The sequence below is a fragment of the Empidonax traillii genome, unplaced genomic scaffold (assembly GCF_003031625.1).
Source record: "Empidonax traillii isolate 1590-97213 ecotype Southwest subspecies unplaced genomic scaffold, ASM303162v1 scaffold13:size3042203, whole genome shotgun sequence".
In the NCBI taxonomy this organism is placed as follows: Eukaryota; Metazoa; Chordata; class Aves; order Passeriformes; family Tyrannidae; genus Empidonax; species Empidonax traillii.
The window spans coordinates 530,007-552,549 of NW_020955206.1; the positions used below are offsets into that span (position 1 = coordinate 530,007).

General features: G+C 41.1%; 1 protein-coding gene across 3 annotated transcripts in view; it reads right to left on the reverse strand.

Annotated features, from left to right (window-relative positions):
- Positions 1-22,543, reverse strand: part of BANP (BTG3 associated nuclear protein) — a 114,318-nt gene that overhangs the window by 80,441 nt on the left and 11,334 nt on the right. For all 3 annotated transcript variants that reach the window (XM_027890385.1, XM_027890367.1, XM_027890375.1), the window contains 5 exons: positions 22,222-22,363; positions 21,242-21,336; positions 19,816-20,015; positions 7,517-7,639; positions 6,509-6,684 (listed from right to left, as the gene is read on the reverse strand). In XM_027890385.1, coding sequence (XP_027746186.1) covers positions 6,509-6,684; positions 7,517-7,639; positions 19,816-20,015; positions 21,242-21,336; positions 22,222-22,291 — 664 coding nt within the window. In that variant the 5' untranslated portion in view covers positions 22,292-22,363. The remainder of the gene's footprint in view (positions 1-6,508; positions 6,685-7,516; positions 7,640-19,815; positions 20,016-21,241; positions 21,337-22,221; positions 22,364-22,543) is intronic.

Here is a 22,543-nt window from a genome sequence, read left to right on the forward strand (position 1 = left end):
GCCAGAGATCCCAACCAAAATTTCGGTCTCTCTTCAAATTTACTGGCTACATTACTTTCTAAACAACCAGTATACCAAGGAAAAGGCCCAGCATAAAGATAATTAATCAAAGACTAATCATCTGCCAAGTGACTACTCCTTTCTATTCAAGTGTAAGCTCATCAGGAGCAGAGCTATACCCACTAACACACACATTCTATATATTAAGGAGCTTTTTTATTTCTGTTCCTGCTTCTCAGTTTGGCAGGAAAAAAAAAAAAAAAAGGAGCACTAGGAATTAAATTGATTACATAAAATTAATTAAATTCAAAGGAACAGTATGCACTCACTTGAAATTAATCTGTGCAGATAATGCCAAAAGTTAGTGGATTCAAGACTAACCAGAAACTAGAACAGAGCCCAGGACCAATCCCTACTCAAGTGGAGGATGGAACACAGGACTGAAGATGAGACTCATTCCAGACAAAACCAAAAATTCCAGTAGAATTCTTGACAGAGATAATAGAAATGGGCAGCAAAACATCCCAGTAGTATTTCAGTGCTCACTGACAGGGACCATTTGGATTTGATTTCGATGTTTACTCAACTGTGCAGTAAAACAAGGCTGCCTGTCTCAGGGGTCACTCAGCCCTTCCATACCAGAAAGTTACAGTAATTTACTGTGAACAAGCCATCCAGTTACATGACTGATCCTGCATTAAGTGACTTTAGAGGAGAGCTTGGTGGTATGGACAGTCACAAATTCCTGGGACCCACGACACTTTGTCACCAAACAGGGTGACAGAGTTCACACCGACCACACCGAGCAGGACCCTGAGCAGCATCTGTGTTTCCAAATCCTGGCCTGGGCTAAGCAGCCTGAGTTTTATCAGACTACAAGCCAAAAGTAGTAAATAAAATATAACATAAAAGCAACTCAAACACTAAAAGCTGCTCTTCCAACGTGACCTTTGGGTTGAGTCACAGCACATGTCAGGGGCAGGTTTATGGCGATGAATAATGACAGGATGGAGCAAACGTTGGATTGTGCAACACTGAGATATCACTGGGACAGCAGATTATCAGCTGTAAGGCAATCAGGGAATCCTAAAATGGTTTGGGTTGGAAGGGACATTAAAGATTACCCGTTCCACCCCCTGCCATGGGCAGGGATACCTTCCCTTATTCCAGGTTGCTTCAAGCCCCGTCCAACCTGACCTTGGACACTTCCAGGGATGGGGCAGCCACAGCTTCTCTGGGCAACCTGTGCCAGGGCCTCACCACCCTCACAGCAAAGAATTTCTTCCCACTATCTAATAATTGGTAAGGAAAATTATTTTTTATTGATGTATGTGGCAACTCATCCTCCAACTTTTGTCTGTTGAAATCAGAACTTATATTAAAAAAAAATATAAATATATATACACATATTTAATTTCAGCCTTCCTTTTTACCCTGAGCATGTAACAGGGCACACTGGCTGATTTCTGCTCCCAGAACAAGGTGCTATCTAAAAAATAAGGTGGTTGGGATCAATTCCAGCTTGTTTTGAATGCCACTGTGTCTGGGCTCACCACAAGTCTGGTTAACATTATCAGGGAAAACAACAGGCTGTTCCTGAAGATAAATTGCCTGGTTTCTAAAAATTTGGGCAGAGCTGGCAAAGCACAAACATCTCCGGATAAATGTGTATGTTTTTCAAAGAAATTCTAGGAAGCCTGAATAAATTATTCTCATCCTATCACAAACTTATTTCCTTACCAGTTGACAGGATTGCTGTGGGATACAGGAGCTATTCCTCCTTATGGAACACCTTTTGCCTGCAGACTTGTTTAACAAACCCTGTTAACCTACGTGAACCAAAGATTTTTTTCAATTTGCAAAATAATCTCTTTTTTCTACTGGCACTGAGTCCAGAACATACTGTTTTTACCACATGCAACTGTTCTTTTATTGCTCACAGGCTGGAAAAAAAGACACTATCTTGTTATTCTGACCTATGACCACAATCCCCCCATTAAATTATCTCTTGCATTTTCCTCCTGCTCAAAAAGTTTCGACAGAAAGGGAATTTATTTTATAATCATCTTGCATTAAGCAGGGCTTGCATGACTGGAGTTAACCATGAATCTACTGTCTTACTGCAGGGCACAAAAGCTGAATTATTCTTTATTATATATAAAAATCATTCCTACCGGGCTGCCAACACATCTGGCACTTTGCAGGGAGCAAACACAAGATTGGCGCATCAAATCTGGTGAAAAGAGGAAATCCAGTGCCAGTTCTGAGCAAGGCAGAAACACTCTGAGCCCTGGTGTGTGTGGGGGGGAGATGGAATGAATAAGGGAAGAGAAAAGAGGTTGGCAGTTGGATGGAAATTCCCTCTGAACAAATAAGTACACGAACACATTAATAACTGCATTATTTGAAGTTCCTACACTCAAACATCCTTTAATGCTTTTGGAATGATTCTTTATTTGTATTATCGGGTTTGTGTGTAATATCTAAAGAGAATCTGGATGGGCTGGATTATTTAGTACATCCACTGGAATATCCACACACTGACTGGGCTCTGCACAACCACACTCAGCTGCTTCCATTCCTTAAAGACTTCCAAAAAATCAACAACTGGGGCTGGGAGGAAAAGCACATTCAAAGAACACACTTTTCTTAAAATTAAGGGAGCACAAATGTGCAGACTCTCCTGGAACTCAGTTAATCACCTTTCTTATTTTGCCCAAAAGTATTTTTTTTCCCTAACTCATTAAGAACTTCTTTCCATGAGAATGGCAGAGCACTGAACAGTTGCCCAGGGAGGGTGTGGAGTCTCCCTCTCTGGAGACATTCCAAACCCACCTGGATGTGTTCCTGTGTCACCTGCTCCAGGTGACCCTGCATTGGCAGGGGTTGGACTGGACAGTCTCCTCCTCAGTCTTCCAACCTCAACTATTGTGGAATTCAGTGAATTTTCCTAATGACCTCCCTGCATTTTGAGTGCTACGTGGAAAGCTACTTTCTTGCCTTTCTTCACACCAAATGTATCATCACAGAAGTGGCTCTTGATCATTTTTACTTTCAATGCAAAGTCCTGCCAGTTTAACCTGGTCCTCTCTCTGTACTCAGAACCTCATTGCCAGGACACACGAATTTCTAGTTCCTCTTCAGTGTTTTTTTTAAGATCAGAAAATTTCCCTTTACCTCCATTCTACTGAACCCAGAACTAATTTATTTTTCAAGGCCATTTTTGACTCTTTTTTTCTGTACTAAGTCCATTCTTTTCTCTCCCAACACTGCTGACCATCCCAGTGCTTGGGCAGGGATGTGCCGGGGCTGCCACGCAAACAAGGATTTCTGTGGGAAAAGGAGGAGCCAGTTTGAGCTTTGCAGCAAGAAAACCCCTGTCAAGAGAACACAAACCAGACAGGAGTTGCTGAGGCTTTCAGGCTCCCTCTGGACGTGTTTTCCTGCCCAGGGAGATGACAGACATCGAGCTGCTCCTCACGTTTTTCCATCGAGACACACTCCCCTGCTTTGACATGTGAGCCTGGAAGCAAAGCCCGGCTCTGCTCTCTCTCTGGGAGCTGTCAGTCATTCCTTCGAAACAAGGCAAAACAAAAGGAGACACCTGCCCACACAAGCACTTGAATTAACATGTTCCACTATTCCAGTATTGTGTTTATTTTACTATCCAGGCTGGGTGCAGAGCTGGCAGTGGCAGCAAACCACTGGTAGGTACAGAAAGGCAGAAAGATGAATTAATCTTTGAAATTTTTTTTTAAAATCCCAAATCCTAACCTACAAAAATAAACTACCATTTCTAGAGAAATTAAATAGCATTTTGGCTGATGTATAGAAGATTCAACATCATCATGTGGGGGGGTTGGAACGAGATGAGCTTCAAGGTCCCTTCCAACCCAAACCATCCCAAGATTCTGTGATCTTTTTAAATAAGCTTCTGTCAATTAGGCCCTGCAAGAGTTCACAGGGGCAATGATTACTTGTCAGAGACTACAGAGCACTTTATTAATAAGCAATCATTAAATCTATGAAAAGGAGTGACAACTGGGCTGTAGATTAACCTACAAATCCAGCAGTGGGGTTTAAAGCTGTGCTAAAAGAAAGGTTAAATAGCTCATTTGGATTTTGCCCCCTTTTTTTGTTTCTTGCCTCTTCAGTACATTTAACTTTACACAGTGGCCCATGTTAATTCCAAACATAACCGTGACAGACACCTGGAAGAAACCATCGTTCATTTGTTGGCTCCCAATAATTGAAAAAACATCAAAGCAATTCAGATTCTATAATTTTCTTTGGCTTTAACAAGTCATTGCAGCTCCTGAAGTCCCATCAGTGCCTTCACATCAGCTCTAAAATATTGGTTTAGGGTACAAAAGGTTCCCTATTGCTCCAATAGGGTTCATTCTTCCTGTATCTGGTCTTTAGGAGCTTGGCAGGAAAGGGCTGCAAATGCTCCTCCAACGTGTGAGATCTGATCTTGCCATGAACTGGAAAATCCTGTGCACAGATAAGTCTGGGCCACATACAAAGAGCTGCTTGAATTCACATTTGGAAAGCAAATTCTAAGTACCATTTAATGATACTATTGTAAAATGACTCAGGTGCCAAGTTGAAGAGACAATATGGGACTCCAGAATTTTCTTTGGAAAAAATATTATTCATCCTTTAATTACCACACAGTGCAGAGCAGTTTGCCTTATCTTCTCAAAAAATACACGTTTACATTTCTAATTTGATATTCTCTTCATCAGGATCTGGAGTGACAGGCCAAGGGGGAATGGCTTCCCACTGCCAAAGGGCAGGGTTAGATGAGATAATGGGGAGAAATTCTTCCTTGGAAGGGTGGTGAGGCACTGGAACAGGTTACCCAGAGAAGCTGTTTAGATAAGTATATTTGAGACTGTCAGAATGTTTTCTAACAGCTTTGTGCTGGTGCCAGGTCATGGTTTAGTCAACTGAACACCAGCCCTGGGCAGGATTATGGCCACATTCCTGCACGGGAGAGCTCATTCCAGTCAGGAAACAACACAGGTACTGAACAGAATGGGTTTAAAAGTCCTCTAATTTAAAACTAGTGTGTTTCCAATGTTCTTCCCAGTGTTATTTTTTTCCAGTGGAAGGCAAAATCCAAAAGAACACAATGTTAGGATGACAAGTGGTATGAAGAGAGACTGCTTGTGAGGCCTTACTTAAATTAGTGCCAAGAGCAGGTTGGATGGGGTTGGTTGGACCTGGTCTAGTGGAAGGTGTCCCTGCCCATGGCAGGGGGTGGAATGAGATGAGCTTTAAGGTCCTTTCCAACCCAAACCACTTTGTGATTCAATCAATATCTCCAGAGCTATGAACGCCTAAAGAATTGATTCACAAATTCTGTCACAGTCTGAAAGCTGATGATTTTTTGCCTTTTGCTGTGACTTTTGCCTTCTATTGCTGAAGAAAACGAGTCTGCACAGCAGCCCTATCATTCTTCATCCCTTGCTTTATTAATAATTTCATCTGTGACACCCTGCAGGAGAGGTCGCTCAGCAGCCCTGCTGTGCATGGGCAAGGAGAGGGAGGTGGGGATCACTGATCTGATTCTCAGAGCATTCATCCATCTCAGGGAGGTTTTTAATGGATGAGTGTTCTAAAGGTCTGAAGAAAATCAGATCTGAAGACATTAATGGATTAGTTGTTTCTCCAAAATTTGCATGTACAACAACGGCATAAAGAGCCAATGTCACGTTTGTCTGTGCAAATCTGTGCCACAGCAAGTCAGAAAGGGAATTATACAACGAATATCCTCCTGATGTTGGTAACTTTGTTCCTGGTATGTTTGTCTTGCACTGATGGGCCCAGAACTGGACAAAGAACTCAAGGTGTGACTTCACCAGTGCCCAGCACAAAGGGACAATCACTTCCCCAATCCTGCTGGCCACACTATGCTTGATATAGAAATATTAACAGACTCCACAAAAAGTACATTTTATATTTATTTTCACACTGAAATATCAGCACTATCTGCAATCTGGTCATTTTTTGGGGAGAAACTTCTCAGTCTCGATCTGCTTTTGATTCCCCATTGACCTAAAAAGAAATCCCCCATCCCTGCAACTGTTCAAAGCCGGGTTGGATGGGGCTTAGAGCAACCTGGGACAGTGGAAGATGTCCCTGCTCACTTAAGGGGTTAGAACAAGAGGATCTGTAAGGTCCCTTCCAACCCAAACCATTCCATGACTCTATAAAATACTTTCAAAGCAACTCCACAGCAAACAAACAGAACCTAAAGGCTGTTTATAACACGTGTGTGTTGTATGAATATCTACAAAAACTGCAGCATCCTGGGGTCAGGTGCCTTAGAACACGTTTTCAGCAAGCAAATGATTCAAATACATCCACCCTTATCTGATCTCACCGCACTGCCTAAAAATCCCGAGGAAAACCCACAACACGACCTGGGAAGCTCCCAGTTGACTCTCAGCTGATCCCACCCCCACATTCCCTTCGCTCCACGGCCTCGCAGCCAACGCACCTTCGGAGTTGAGGGTGATGAGGGTGACGTTGTTGCCGATGCTCTGGCTGCCCCCCTGGCCGCTGTTGGACACGGAGTCGCTGGCCTCAGAGCCGCTCTCGCCGTCCTCGTTGTGACTGTCATCGTGTCCCGGCACCTTCACCACGATGGTGTTCTGCCGGCGGCCTGGAACAGCACTGTGGGAGAGGAAGGGGTGGAACTTTGGGAAAACATAATCCTTCATCAGGAATAGCAGAGAATCACAGGATATCTTGAGCTGGAAAGGACAGAGCTTGTTCAAGGGATGACTGGGCATTGGGGGATCATTGAGCCCAGCTTGATGGCCCTGCACATCATTGCAAGGGAATTAAAACCCCTACCAAGATTAAATGTAGTATTAAATAAATTATTAAATCATTTATTAAACAAACTCCTTTAAACTCCTTAATCCAGTTCATAACCCAGAGCTATGTAGAAAAATGGAAGGAAAATAGCAGAAGAAATCAAAAAGTCTTAGATACAATGTCTAAATTTGAATCAATGGAAAAGCCTCAGCCCAGTGTGCAAAACAAACAAAATATTTAAATTACTTATAAAAGCATATAATTGAAGACCATTTTCTACCCAGAATCCCCAGTTCTACTTATTTAAAATTTGCTTAAGATAGTACAAGCCTTCCTGGGCTGCTGCTCATTCCTCCTTCAGAGGGTTAAATATGGGATTTTGGTACGTTCCCAAGTGATTGTGCAAAAAATATGTGGCTGTGGGCACTCTGTCTTTAACTGTCAGCTGTCAACTAACATGGGGCCAATCCCAGATCCTCCAGGACACTCTTTCCCATTGAGAGTGAAGCACTGCTCTCCCTCTACTGTCAGCCTGAGAAAATATCCAAGTCCAGGTTCAATGTTCCCATCACTCTTACCTTGAGTATTCCTCATTTTGCACTCCAAGTTGCACTTGAAAATTTAAACTGATATTGCTCTGTCAAAGCAGGGAATGAAGGGGAGGATTCCTGGGAATGCTACTAACTTGCTAAGGATGTTTTCCAGGGAATCCGCTGCTCTGCTCAACGGCTCTTCCTGCCCGACCATCTTGGCTACGATGGAATTCTGCCGGTCGTTGTTGAGGATCACTGTGGTCTGAGGGACAACGCTGCAAGACAGAGATCAGAGAGGAAATCAGGATGGAAAGGAGCAAACCTGACACATCATACACTGACACAGCTTTGCGGTTTCAATAGTCCTGACGTGGCCTCCAGGTCTGGCTCCTTCTCCACCATCGCGGCCACAGATCAGACGCTAAAGCTGCTCATCCATTGACCCTGACACCTGCACCATTCCAAGCACTCCCATCTTCTCAGAGGATGGATGGATGGTTCCAATGGAATTATAGAAAAGTCCGTGAGCCCTGGCAAAGTAATAAAGAATTCACCAATTCGAGATAGGCAGGGCAAAGTCTGTAAATCACAGCTCTGAAGATCCACCAAGTTCTTCTTCGGAGAGTCTGAGTGAGTGTTTTCAGAGGTACAATGGCCAATTAAATGGGAATGCACCAGTTTTAGTAGGATCATTCTCAGGAGAAAAAAAATTTAAAAGGATTTGTTGCAAAACTGGATGATGAGCTTGGTTAAAGAGCATGTGTTTTCTTCCAGGGCAGGGAGACAAGAGTGGCACAAGGGGTATCAGGGCAGACAGGGCCAGGCTAGAACTTTAAATAACAAGAGAATTAAACTATTTCTTGTGTGCACTTTGCATATATATTTAAAAAAATCTTAAAACACAGAAAAGCATTTCACGTGTGAGAAACCAGAAAACCTCTACCAATCCTGATGACAATGTAGAAGGAAATAACTAAAGAAATGTTGTCTACGTTGTACTGCAAAAGGAAATATGAAGTAAATAATTGTCTCCACATGCAGATTAGCATCCAATCTGTTTTCAGAGATTATTGACATTATTCCCACACAATTACTCAATATTCTGAGGGTTTGATAGTTAAGACTGTTTCTGCTCAGGCTGAACTTGAGGAAAGAACTTGGAAGAAAACTCGTGTTTCAGTGACAGGGAAGGTTTTCCTTTCTCCCTCTGCTTCCCTCAGTAAACAGTCCACTCTTGTTTTTACTGGTCCAGCATCTCAAACATGACTGACGGTCATTTATTTTCCTTTGGCACACAGTTGAAATACAAATTAAACAAATCTGATGACAGAAGTGTGTTTACTTCAGCTCTAACAGAGCACACCCTCACTTGAACATTCATGTGTCTACACAAGACTGAAGCACTAAATTATCCATCATCAAGACCTAAAGGAAAGATAAGAACCTGTCACAGGAGCAAACAATTAATGCAGCCCAATTTTGGCACAGATAAGAGGGTTGACCACAGGTTTTCTGGCTCCAGAAAGCCCCGGGCTCTAATGGGCTGCCTCCCCCTTACAGTAACTGCATCTGTCCTAGCAACATATGGGATTCCTCATGGACTGCCAATGAGCTGCTGGATTGAAACCTGGAGAAGCTCTGGAAGATGTTTGGCTGATCACAGACAAGTACAGACTGTACTATGGCTCTTCAAGTGCATGTAGAGCTTAAACTTCAGCAAGCAATAAATGGGGTGGTTCTGTTGGTTTCCTTTTGTTGCCGTCTAAAATATTGTCTAAAGTGGCTTTCAGAGTCACCTGCGCAAAATTTTCTCCATTATCAAGGGGGAAAACATTCACATACTTTGTTGGTTTTTTTTAAAAGGAAAGTTGTTTCTATTTTCTCAGTGCCAGCACTGAACATTTTAATAAAAAACCCCATCAAACACTTGACCACACAGCGATACGTGGCAATGCTGTCCAGCAGCAACGTTGCTCCCATTATATTTCCCAAATTGCCCAAACAGCTCCACTGGAATTTTTTACAGGCCAGTTTAAAATGTCTACACTTCCTTGTACACACTGTCGTTTATCACCATCTTCCCTGCAATCACTTCTGGCTGCCTGTTTAAAATGTCACTTACCAAAGCTTATTTTTAATGAAGACTCTGAATAATTAATTTCAACTGTAGAGATAAATGCAATAAAAATTACATTTAGAAAGTCCTCAGCATTTTGCTCTTATTAAGTTTATATTTGAAAAAAAAAAGTCTTAGCACTAAAAACTGGCATAAAATAAGGAAGAAGTTGCAGGGGTGTTGCCTTTTTTAAGGAATGTTCATTTTTATGAAGTTGCTCAATTCTTTCTCAGTCTTTCAGGAGAAGGAATTTCTTGTGTTTAATGTTTAACTCCTGAAGAATGATGCTGTCAAAAGTCTGCATGAGGAGGAGAAGGAGGAGGAGGGAACATTTCTATTGAAAACATCCTAAATGTTAACCAAGAAATGACAATTCTGCTCCGTGTGTTCTACGTGGAACAAGAACGGCCACGGGATTCGCTCACAAATTGTGACAACGAGGCATCGCCGAGGCAGAAACTCAGCAGAGCTGATGCTGTGAAACCTGAGCTGGGGGAAAAGGAAATAACCAGGACCAGCACAAAAAAGCCCCACTGTGTTTGAAAAGGAGAGTTCCATGGGGTTCTCCTGGACTCCAATCCACAACATTCCCTGCAGGTCACACAATCACGGAATCACTGAGGTTGGAAAGGGCTCCCAGCCCATCGAGTCCAACCCATGACTGATCCCCACCTTGTCACCCAGCCCAGAGCACTGAGAGCCACCTCCAGTCATTCCTTGGACACCTCCAGGGATGGACTCCACCACCTTCCTGGGCAGCCCCTTCCAAAGCCTGACCATCCTTTCCATGGAGAAATTCTTCCTGATGTCCAACCTGAACCTCCCCTGGCACAAATGGAGGCCAATTCCTCTTGTCCTGTCCCTTGTTTCCTGGGGGCAGAGCCCGACCCCCACCTGGCTCCCCTCTCCTGTCAGGGAGTTGGAGAGAGGGATATGGGAATTTGCTTCCCGTTGACTTCCCTGTGAGATGTTCTAATCTCTGTTTTCAGATTTATCTAATAATCTACTGAATATACACAAAATAAACACGGAATTCTACACAAAATCAAAATATCAGGCCAACCTGACAAAAATCCTTCAGAGGAACTCATTAAAACTCATTACAGGCAAGTGCATCCTCACTTATTATTCCAATTTGTTTTTTTACTCTGTCCATCTCTGAAGATGAAATAACTTTAAATCATTCCTTATGTACTGAAATACAGAAAACACCAAGAAGGAGGAGGAAGGCTTTTGATATTCACTGAGATCCCAAGTGAAGCAATTCTTTCTCTGAGTGCTGCCAGGACTCCTGGAGAAGATGGAAAGAAAATATTCAGGGGGTCAGGGGGAGTGTTTCCCAAGTCCAGCATGTCTGCACAGGCTGCAGAACTTTCCACTTGTGCTCACATATTCCTTTCCCCATAAGCATTTGACTTGGAGAGACTGGCTCTGCAATTTGCCTGTTCTTGGACACAACTTCGTAAAAAATTTTAAATGCATGAAACCTACAGATATAATAATATTTAGGGATTTTTTTTTTAAATTTAGTTTACTGAATAACCTGTTAAATTACAGGTGAAAATATTTCTAAAAAAATAAACCTACCAACTAATGATTTTCAAGCGTAGTTTTCAATTTAGCCTCTGATTTTTTTTTTTTTTTTTTTTAAAGGCCATTCTATATTTTGCATAAGAAAATCACTGCCAAAGGTAATTTTGAGTATGGAAAACCGTGTGAGTCAGAAATGCTCATTAATCTTCATGGTTGGGTTTCCATTGCCAATAACCTGCCAATCACGCAGAGTTGCAGCCAGTGACAAAAAAGAACTTTTGGCAATACCAGGCCCATCATCTCCTCCTCTTCCCAGCTGAGGTTTTCATTTGGAGAGGGAGAGAGAGAGAGAGAAATCTTCCACAAGGTGCAAGATCAAAAGTGTTTCTCCAAATGGATGAAAACGACTTGGAAAAAACTTGGATTGAACTTTTCAGACAAGTTGTTCTCCTCATTGTCCGAGCCGCAGCACGAGGAGCCGGCGCTGGAGGAGCTCGGCACGCGGGACGTGGAGTTCCTGCTGGCAGAGCCTCCAGCCAAACACAGCCTTGAGGAGAGCAAGTCTGGGAATGAGACCTTGAACTCTGGTATTTTCCAGATGAACATGAAGGCTTAAATGTATAGTTCATGCATGTGTGGGAGCTCGGGAGGAATATTACAGTTATGAAATTATATCTAAATATTTTTCAAATTATATAGACAAATATCGTTTTAAAAGTGTGGTGTTTTCCTCTTTTTTTTTTTTTTTTTTTCTGATTTATCTTTCACTAACACTTGTGTTCATCTGGAAGAACACCCACTCTTTGCATCTTTTCATCTGTATTCAGGAAGATAAAGTTAAAATGCTCCTTCCTCCTGATGGCCACCTGCTTCCTTTGCCTTCTGCACACACAGTTAAGGATCCCTATCCAAAGAGGAATGAGAAAACCCACTTATGAACTTGCACTACATGAACAAAACCACAAACTGGCAAAGAATACATGAAATCATATTGGATTTATGCCCCAAAAATTAAGGCAGCTCCTCAAGAGAGCAAACTTGTCAACAACCAAACTGTTCCCCAAGCAAGTGGGGAAACCAAGAGCAGTTAAAATGTTAAAGTCCCAACCCATCCATTTGCCTTGTTACAGCCAACTGCCAAAAAAGCAGCAGCGTCATCCATCATTGTCAGTGAGAGTTCAGTCATCAAGAATTATCTTTGGATTCCCTGCCTGTGGAACATCAGCCCAGAGCAGACATTGCAAAGCCAGCCCTAAGGATGAGGTGAAAAGACAAGCCAAAGTACACCAGCCATGGCAGGAGAGATTCATGGATCTGAGACCTGGGAGAGCTGCAATCAATTTATAATAATGATAAAGCAAATGAGGATTTATTAAAACACACTGGTAACAATTTAAGAACAGTCAACATCACATTTCCAACTGAACTGAGCACAAGCCAGACATTCTCCAGGTTACAGATACCTCTCTGCAGTTCATTGCACTCAGCCTTACCTACAGAGGAGCCCCTGAGTTGGCTCAGTTAGAAAAACATCCATTACCAGATTAAAGATCAACTTTACCAACAATTTTAAAAGTTGTTAAAAAGCTGTTGTGGATTATGCTGCCCTGGGAAAAGCTAAACCCACCTGGACAACCAAGTGGGATCAGTTCTAAAGGACAACATCCAAGAACGAGTTCAACAACTCCCCAACAATCAGGTAATGCCTCAAGTGACCCAAAACCCCCAAAAACCACCTCTTACAAAGACAGGTTCATTTCTTCAGGCATTTTCCACCACCTCTATGGGTACACAAGTAAATTTATACCTTGTTTTTCAAAAAACAATTTAAATTTAAAGATCACTTATTTTGAACACAAGTGAAACTCTGTAAAAATTTCACGTGGTGCCACATTAATGAATCTCTTGCCTTAAACAAATACACAAAACCAGGCCATGTGTGACATAATCAGGATTGAGAAATACTATACTAGAAATTACATGAATTATTAGTCTTCTGCTTTTGCTTATGGACAAGAGGAGGCCAGGTCATGACACAACTCACAGGTTAATACCAGCCTTTTTGAAGATAAACCCATAAAAATACAACAGAAAAGAGATCTTGTTTGCAGACAGTATGGAAAGAAATTTGCAGTTATTACCCTTCTTTGAGGCTTCACTTCCTGAGCCAGATAAGTAGGAGCAGTGCAGGAACTGGAGATTGAATTGAGTATAAAATGAGAGGCTGGACTGATCCTGAGCACTAGGAATGGAATTATTTACTAGAACACAAATTGCTTCATGTTTAGAAAACTCTGGGTGAAACAAAAGACTTGGAATACTTTATTATACAATTAACTCTTCTACATTATTTTTGTAATTCTCTTACAAATTCTAAGATCAGCATAAGTCTGACTTAAGCACTAAAAGCTCAGGGGAAAAGAGGCAGTGTTAGAAACTGGCTTTCAAGAAACTAATTATAGTAAGTGAAGCCTTGATGATCATCAGATAAACTGCCAATAAATCCAAGAGCAGGTTTCTGCAAACAGAGTGGTTTGTAAATAATTTCCATCAGGTACCTCTGGTTTTCCTTCTTTTCCTCATTCCCCAGTCAGTTTTGTCCACTTGCCATCACACACATGTTTTTCTAGGAAGGCCAAGGATGCTGCTCTGAGAGCTGGGACAGGATCTGGAATTTCCAGCTGCCCTGAAGGCATTTAAAGAAATGCCACTCTTCACTTTGTCTGAAGAATCCAATTCAAAAGGTTATTCGGAGCAGATTTCCTGCCTCATACTCCACCCTGTGCTATGGAACAAAGAGACTGAGCTAAAGATATGCAAAAATGTACAGTTCCCCAAAAAGGAAAAAAATCCTGTTTGGAAAGACAATCGGATTCCAACCAGTGTGTTTTTTAGTTTGGAAATGTATCAGTTAAATGGCACCTGCTGCCAAATAAAGCAGATGGAACTCTGGCTCTTGGCCACATTACCAACCTTGAGAGATGTTACAGAACCAAAAAGGTTGGAAAAGACCTTTAAGATCATCAAGTCCAACTGTTGAGGTCATTCCACCCCTGGGAAGCTCTGCATCCACCTACTGCTCTTTTCCCTCTTGCTTAAAGTAAAACTGGGACTCTCCAAAAACATTGGAAGTGATTTCTTTTTAAACTATACTACTATGGATTATTTTCCAAGAGATAAGCAGTTGGTTTTGCAACTTTTAAAAACAGAATTCCTGGTACTTCAATCTACTGTAAACTGGTAAGCAAATTAGTTCAAAAGACAACCTACATTTCTAAATCTTCATAACCTAATTTCTAATTTTTCCATTTCCAAAGGCAGAGGAAACCTTGCCCTTTAATCACTAATGGATTACCTGCTTTCCTCCTCACCCCTTTCATTTTGTTGCACTTGCAGAATTAAATACCCAACTTACAGGAAAAGTTTCTTACTGCTGGATTTTCAAACTCTCAGAGACTGGAACAGTCAAAATATTTAAGTTCTCAAGACTGGAACCTGAAAGAATATATAAGGCTTTTCTGCCCCCTTCTGTTTATTATATGCTTAATAAATTACTTCTTAAAATACACAGAATGTAACACACAGTTTCACATATAAAGATTTTTAGAGTTTCACTAAATTATAATCCCATTTTACAACATTCAGGAGGTAAAAACCATCCAATTTCATTAAATACAAGAATTTTTTTCATTGTTTATTTAGGCAGGAGAAAAAGCCATAAGAACCAAATTCCAAGTCGTGCACCTTTACATTTATTCCTGGAATGCAAGAGCTGCCTCTGCTCATGGAGCCATGGAATTAAATGTTCTGCTTCCCCTGGAATTCAGCTAATGGAACCATATGGGATTTGGCAAGGGGTCAGGTTAACCCACATTTTAATACTGTAATTGGGTTTAAATGTTCTTAGAAACTAATTAGATCAGTAAATGTCCCCCTAATTTGCGTATAAACTCAAATCCTGTTTGATTCCCAGCTATTCCTCTTCTTCTCTTCCCAGAAACCCTCACAATTAAAGGATGTTGGTTCTAAAATGAAACTAGAAGGACTCACAGAGGTCTCAGACCCAAAGTTCCTGAATTTCAGCTGAGTGGGAATAAACAAACTGTTTTTCCACATCTGGGTCAGAGTGATCACGAATTATTTCTGATCCTTCAAACCTCCCAAATTAAAGGATTTCACATTGATCATGGGCTAAGAGTGACAACCAGGAAAATTTACTGTAGGATTACCTGGCAAAGAGCAAAATACCAAACCTTGCAGTACATCTGACACCTTTGTCTAATACCTGAAGGAACTTTATTACCTAAAACTTCATTTTCTGTGTATATTCTATATAAGAATTGAAAATTAAATCTTTCTAAAAGTTCATTTCTAGCATTTTAAGCCTTACAGGCCCATTTTAAACACCACCATCACAACTCAAAACATCCAAGCCACACATTTTGCATGCGTTTCTCAGGCTCTGCTCAGCTCTCACTCGAGTCACTGGATTGTTATAAATGATATTTCTTGTTATAAATGACATTTCTTTCATTCACTTCAGAAAAATTGGACTTGGGAGAATGAGCCCACAGTTCAAATCTTGGTCAGTTTGCAAAGTTTTACAGATTAAGTTCCACCCCATCCACACAGGAATTATTGAACTCTACAAGACACAGAATGAACTGCTGGTATTAAATTGTTATTTTAATTCCATGCCTGACCTTGCACTCTCCCCCTAATGCTGTCTGGAAGTCAGACACTGCTTCTCAATTTATCAAATCCCAACACCAAATTACTAAACACTTGGCTCCCCAATATCTTAGTGCAACAATAATGGAATGTGAAATTCCAACGCAAACATTGCTGGACACATCCAAGATGCCACTTTTTAGTCCCGTGGGAATTTTAAATATATAAAATCACAGCTACTATTTTCAATATAAGGTTGTATTGACCATAAATGTAACGGATCACAGAAGTTCATTTAACTCCCAGCAGGAAATTCTGAAAGAAATCCACGTTCCTGTGTGGGTAAAATAAAAACCTGTAAACCTCCAGAGGTTGAGGTTGACAAGTTTTGTGACAAATTAGGAGACTTTGGAAAGCACTGTCATGGTTTTCAGGGAAACAAGCGTGTCAAATTTGGATTCAGGTTTTTTTCATACCAAAGCCAAAGAAATTAAAATAAGCAGGATAAGGAAAGAGGGGCTGACAGATAATCAAATAATTCCTTTATTTCATTAGTTCTGTTTCATAAATTGAATTTTTGAATGCAAGTCAGAACTGCAGTTTTCAGATAAACGTGTCTATTGCACCTCAGGAAGAACTTTGGGGGTTTCATCCATCCACTTACATATTTCAAGCCCCAACAACTCCTCCTGGCTGAAATGCTGCTCATTGCTGGCATTAAGGTGATGGTCACCAATTTCCTTCAGGTCAGAAAACCATTCAAAATATGTTTCACACATTCAGCTTGAAAACAGAGTGGGTGTGTTCACACATTAATACAAGCATAAGAAAGCCCTTTATCCCTTTATCAGTAGAACTGAAAACAGAGACCCCAAAAGGCCTGGAAAGTAACACCTTTGTGGCCCAACAAATGTAATTATCACTTCAAGTTCTGCCTCCCACACTCAAAATTCCACTTTGCCAGAATTTATCAAAAATTCCAAAATCTGGCTTCTATTTTTGTGCTCTTTAAAAACCTTGGGATTTAAACAGAATTTTTAAATACCTAAAAGGGGGTCAAATTCTCAAAAAGTCATGAAGTTTTAATGAAGATCTCACATCGTGTAAATATTGACTCCGTTCCCCAGTTGTGAGTGTAACCAAAGATAACATTATGAAAACAGAGCCCAGACAATTGTGCTATTTTCCTTCAGCCCCTTCCTCCCCAATCCTCGAGGAAAAACCCCATCACACAGGACTCTCACTGGGGGAAGCTCCAGACGGGACACCTGAACTGGGAATTTAAATAAACCTTTGCTCCCAGCTGAGTGATGACAGAAAGGAAAAGGTTGAGAATTTACTGATCCCAAAGGATCCATCCAAAGCAATGACAAAAGTCCATTTGTGCTTTTGTTCCAAACTTCAATTTTCGCACTACAAACGCCGCTGGGTGAGGCCCCAGGAAAGGCTCTGACCTAAGACAGGATAAATAAACCTGGATTGCTTAGAGAGTGGCAGGAATTTCTGAAAACCTGATGAACTCCAAAACTTCTCCAAATAAAATCTTTATAATACCTTCTGATTAACACCCCAAATCGCTGACTCAATTATCTGGAGCACTCCACTCCCTCTCACCCCCAAAATACATCCCTGAGTTTGTCTCCAGGGCTGAATCTGCTTCCAGGGAAATATTATTTCAGGCCTCGAGTTGAGTGTGTGAGCTCAGGCTCACAGCAGGCTGAGTAATGTACCTGCAACTTGAAAATAAACCTTACATCTTGCAGGATCCTCTGCTCCTCAAGCCATGCTTTGTTTCAAACTGGTTACTTCAAATAAATAAAGTAAAATATTCCCGAAAATTGAGGGTCCTCAGGTATTTCCAGGAAGGGACAATTAGCTCTTAACTTCAGTCTTTAAGGGCAATAAGGATCCTGAAGGTTTACAATGTTAATTTATTCATCAGTGAATGAAATAAAAGGAAAGAAAAATTAGCCATAAATTAAACTTGGAAAGTGGTTTAAATCACCTAATGAGTTAATAGTATCAACTGCAGTGAACACAGAAAAGAGGTGAACAATATCCACCAGAGACTGAACCACTCAGTGATAAGGGCTGAGGAATTACTCTTCTTTCTAAAAGTCTGGATTAGCAGAGGAGGATAGTTTCCTATAATCTATAAAAATGCTCCTGATAAAAATGCAATTAGGTTGGTAAAGGGGTTTGTAAGTCACAGAAAAAAGAAATACATAAAAAATTAAAAAATAGAATTCTGGGCATTTTAGGTTTTATACCAATACCTTTATTATATTTCTTTAGGTATGTTTGTTTTCCTAAAGGTTTTATGCAGGGAAAGAGAAACCCTGGCTGCTCTATCCCTGGAAGCGTCCAAGGCCAGGTTGGACAGGGCTTGGAACAACCTGGGATAATGGAAGGTGTCTTGGAAGTGAAAGGGGGTGGAACTGGATGAGCTTTAAGGTCCCTTCCAACCCAAACCATTCCATGGTTCTGTGGACACACTGACTGGCAGTGGAAGCTGCGTTGCCTTCAGTGCTGGAAGGGGAAGAGGGAAGGATACAGAGAGCTGATAAACCAGACCAGGCTTTAATTGGCAATAATCAACAAGTGATAAAGGTTTTTATGAATGAGACACAGGGAATTCAGGGAAACATTCTGTCCCTGTGAAACTGGAGTGTCATCAATGCCAAGTTAAACACATCCAGTCCTATTTTCTTTTGAGTCACAGAGGCCACGGCCCGCTCCGGAACAAAAAGCCCTCAGTGCTTTATTGGCACCACAGGTTTGATAATGTGCAACTTCAGACCAACACCAACAAATATTTGGGGCAGAGAATCTCAGAGCCTTCAAGAATTCAATCTAAATTTACTTTCAGACTGTCTGAGAAGCTGTCAGCAAAAATTGGTACGCCCAGAGCAAAAGACTAAATGCCAAGTTCCCCGTTAACACACAGGACAGATTTCTGATGGTTACAGAGATTTAAAAAAAACAAAGCAAACCAAAACAGCTCAGGTCTGACAAATCCCTGAAGAAACTCGAAATAGTACAATTTACAGAGGAAAGCATTCACTGAACAAGAATTAATAGAGTCCCAAAGGGGCCATTTCTAAAAAGGTCTCTCAAGTCTGTTGTGCACAAACAGTAAGTTCAGCTAATGCACAAGAACTTGAAGATTTCCAAAATAACGACAAAAATCCCACCCCAGATTTAAAGAAGGTTCTTTAAGAAATACTGGTAAAAAAGTAATTAGTATAACACTGGTGTGATACTCCAGATATTTGCTGTATGATCCAAGTAGTTATTCCATGCACTTTATTTCTTTTCTTATAGAACTTGGCCATAATTGACCTTTTCAATGTATGACTGTGAAGCTTTGAAGAGCAGAGGAAAAGGTAGACACAGCACCTATTTGAAAGAAAAATTAAATGCCTAAACACCTTTGTAATGGAGAACAAAAAGGACATTTTTAGAGAAGCATTAAGGATTTTCTATCTATAAAGAAATGAATGAGGAGGAAAAAGTTATTAGAGAAAAGAGTATTTTCATAAGCAGCTTCCTGTGTCTGGAATCATCTCCACAGTAAAATGACAGGAACATCAAGATTTAGATATTTAAAACCATATTAGGCAGCTCATACACCAAGGGACTGTAGGTCAAGCCTGCTCTTTCATCAAAGTGCATTAGATTATTCACCAGATTTTCCATCTCCAAATTCTAATTCCAAAATAAGCACAGATATTTTTCTAGCAGGAGCCTTTGGAAAACAAGCCCATAAAACAAACTCCATTGTATTTCTGGTGAATAGAAGTAAAATGAGAAGCAATTAGAATGATGATGAACTCATTAAGTCAAAACAGCTCCATAAATAAAAGCAACGCAAGCCTAAAAAACCTGTCTGAGGCTTTTCCAGAGGACGGATGAATGAGCCTGGTTTAAGTCAAAATGAAATGTGAGAGTTGCAAACTGTCCGTGGACTCGTTCTGAGTAACATCATGAAACTGGTACAGAAATTACCTCCAAGATAAATTAATTTTACCTCCACGAACAGCCTCTTGACAGCTCTGCAGACAGAAGGAAAGGCCCGAAGAGTGGATTGCTGTTATTTTAAGAGCTCAGTGGTGAGTGACGTGTCCTTACCATCGCACTTTGTTGCAGGTCTGGGTGGCGCCGAGCGGGGACCCGGCCACCATGGGCACCTGGATGGGGCTGTGCTGCTTGTTCATGACCAGGTCCAGCTTCTCCTCCAGGGATTTACAGGTGGCCTCCAGTGCCAGCAGCTTGGCCTCGATGCTGTCCAACCTCAGGCATATTGTCTGATTGATGGAATACAGGAATGACTGCAGAGGGGAGGAGGCAGAAGAGGCTCATTTTAAACACGGATTTATCTCCGGTGACACACGCGGGAGGAAGCTCCGGATAAACGTGACTGGGAAACAATTCTAAAGGAATTAGCAGTGACAAAACTCAGCCCTGTTCAAACCTGATGACATCCAGGAGCATTTTAGCATTCTCAGATTCATCCAGATCTTTATTCAGAAGCCAAAAGCACACGAGCCAAAAGCGTTTTCACCTAAGCACTTTGTAGGGATGATTTCATACACCACAAAATCATTCCCAGTGATGTGCCAAAGCCTTCCATTCCACATGTGAAAACAGAAGGATTATAAATCTATGAATGCATCCTCCTGGATGAAGTTAACTTAAGTTTTTTTCCTGTCCACACAGATAAATTCAGATGATTGCAGTGGAAATTGTATCAACACAAATAACCTTCGAGACAATTAAAGCCGCTCACTTCGGTTTTCTCCTCAACAGCAAATCAAGGAAAGCAAATAAATAAAATCTGTTTTCCTATGCAATCTTTTGCAAAAGAAAACATATTCTGCTCGGGTTCTCTTGGGAAAACAGGCCCTTGAAGGGAAAAGTTACACACACTGTGCTTTGCAAGCAGCAGCTGTGCCATCTTGTGGCCCTGCACTCACTGAACACCCCAAACCGCGCTGGTTCAGAGCTGCCGCTCCTTCAACAGATTCCATCAACATTCCAAAACACAGAATTACACACTATTTAATGTGTGTGGCATAAAATATTAGTCACAAACTTATGCTCCAAGACAAAGATCAACCTTAATGCAAACTAGTGAGAACAGCAGGGGAAGTTCTGAGCTACTGAGCCTGAACCAAATATGAATTGTCTGTTAGGAGAATGTTGGAGGTTTCAAATAATAATTTAAAACACGCTGAAAGTATCTACAAATTGTAACATAAATACATGGTCAAGTTTTAACTTTTCAGTCAACTTCACTGCCTTCATCACAAAATGCACCAATAGTGATGTTTGAGTCACCGGAATTATTCAGATATTTTATATTCCATATAAAATTCTTTGTCTGGACAATCATCCAGATTTTAAAATTCACGCATAAAACTGAACAAGCACTTACAAGAAGGCCATGAATAATTCCACCATTCTGCATAAAGAATTTATTTTACATCCTTTTAACGTATTTTCCTAAGGAAGTGAACTTAACTGGTATAAGAAATGACACCAAAGGCACTGTCACCTTAATGGAGGGGTCCTGGCAGTTGATCTCGATGCGCTGACGTTTCAGAGCAGGTTCCACGTCATCATCTGCCACCTCATGGTTCTCCAGCACAACTGCAAAGAGAAAGGAGCATTGCCAGAGCTCACAAGGCAAGAGGACAAGACTCAAATACAGTAGAAGGAGAAAACAAAATAATGCAAAATGTATCTAATTAACACACTGTAGGGATTCTCTTACATTTACTTGGCTTTTCTCTGAAATATCTGACAATGGGGATCTGACCAGGTTTGTTCCTGGACCAAACTGAGCACAGACTTGTCGAAGGTTGTCCAAAACCCACCAGACAATCCTGAACGCCAAGTCATCAGCAAGGCAGGCACAGGCTTCTCCTCCAAATATTTGGGAAAGTTTCTGAAGGAACTTTATCATTTTGTATCAGAAAAGCAGTTTTTTGGTCTGTGTTTTTCCACAGAAGCAGTTATTGTTCTTTCATTCACTTGCAATGGCCACAAAGGATCAAGATCTAGAGCTGATCTCAATATATTTTTGCTTAGCAGGTCAAGCTCTAAGCAAGGGATATCACAATATTTGCTTTCAGAAGTGTTTTTCAATTCTACTGTAGAAAGAATTTTAATAACGTAGGAGAGAAACTATTTTACAAGTAAAACAGCAATTCCTAATAGATGGATGACAGCTCCCATCTGAGGGACAGGAAAAAAACCAAAAGACTGCAGGAGGTCATATTTCATTCAGTTTTTGGGATAATCTATCCCTGCAAAAAAAGAAGCCCCAGGAAATAAAGCCTTTAAAAGGAAAGCAAAATAAATCAAATAATCTCATCTGAAGGGTTTGAACATACACAAATGAAGCTACTGAAAATGTGGGATGTGGTCTTTAGAAGCACCTTTTGGGAAAAAAATCTGCAGCACTGGTTTGTATTTCTAAGTAAAGCCCAGCAGTGATTTCCATCTCCCTGGGGGCACGGCTGTAAACAGTACCTGGGTCATCTGGATTCAGGTCCTCGACTGCAATTTGAACAACATCTGACAAATCCTGCTCTGACATCATTCAGAACCAGCAGCAGACCCCTCACACACCACTGCAGGTCCCCAAGGCAGGAATTGGACAAGTCATGCAATCCTGGAAAACAGCAGCAGGGAGAGTGTTAATACAGACACAGCAACACCGCCTTGATTTTTCATTCTCCTACTATAAAAGGAGATTCCCAAAGAAATGACCAACCTACAAAGTGATTATCCAGTGGCATCCATGGATATTTTACTTGGCTACCTCAAAGACCAAAGCACTGCACGACCTGCA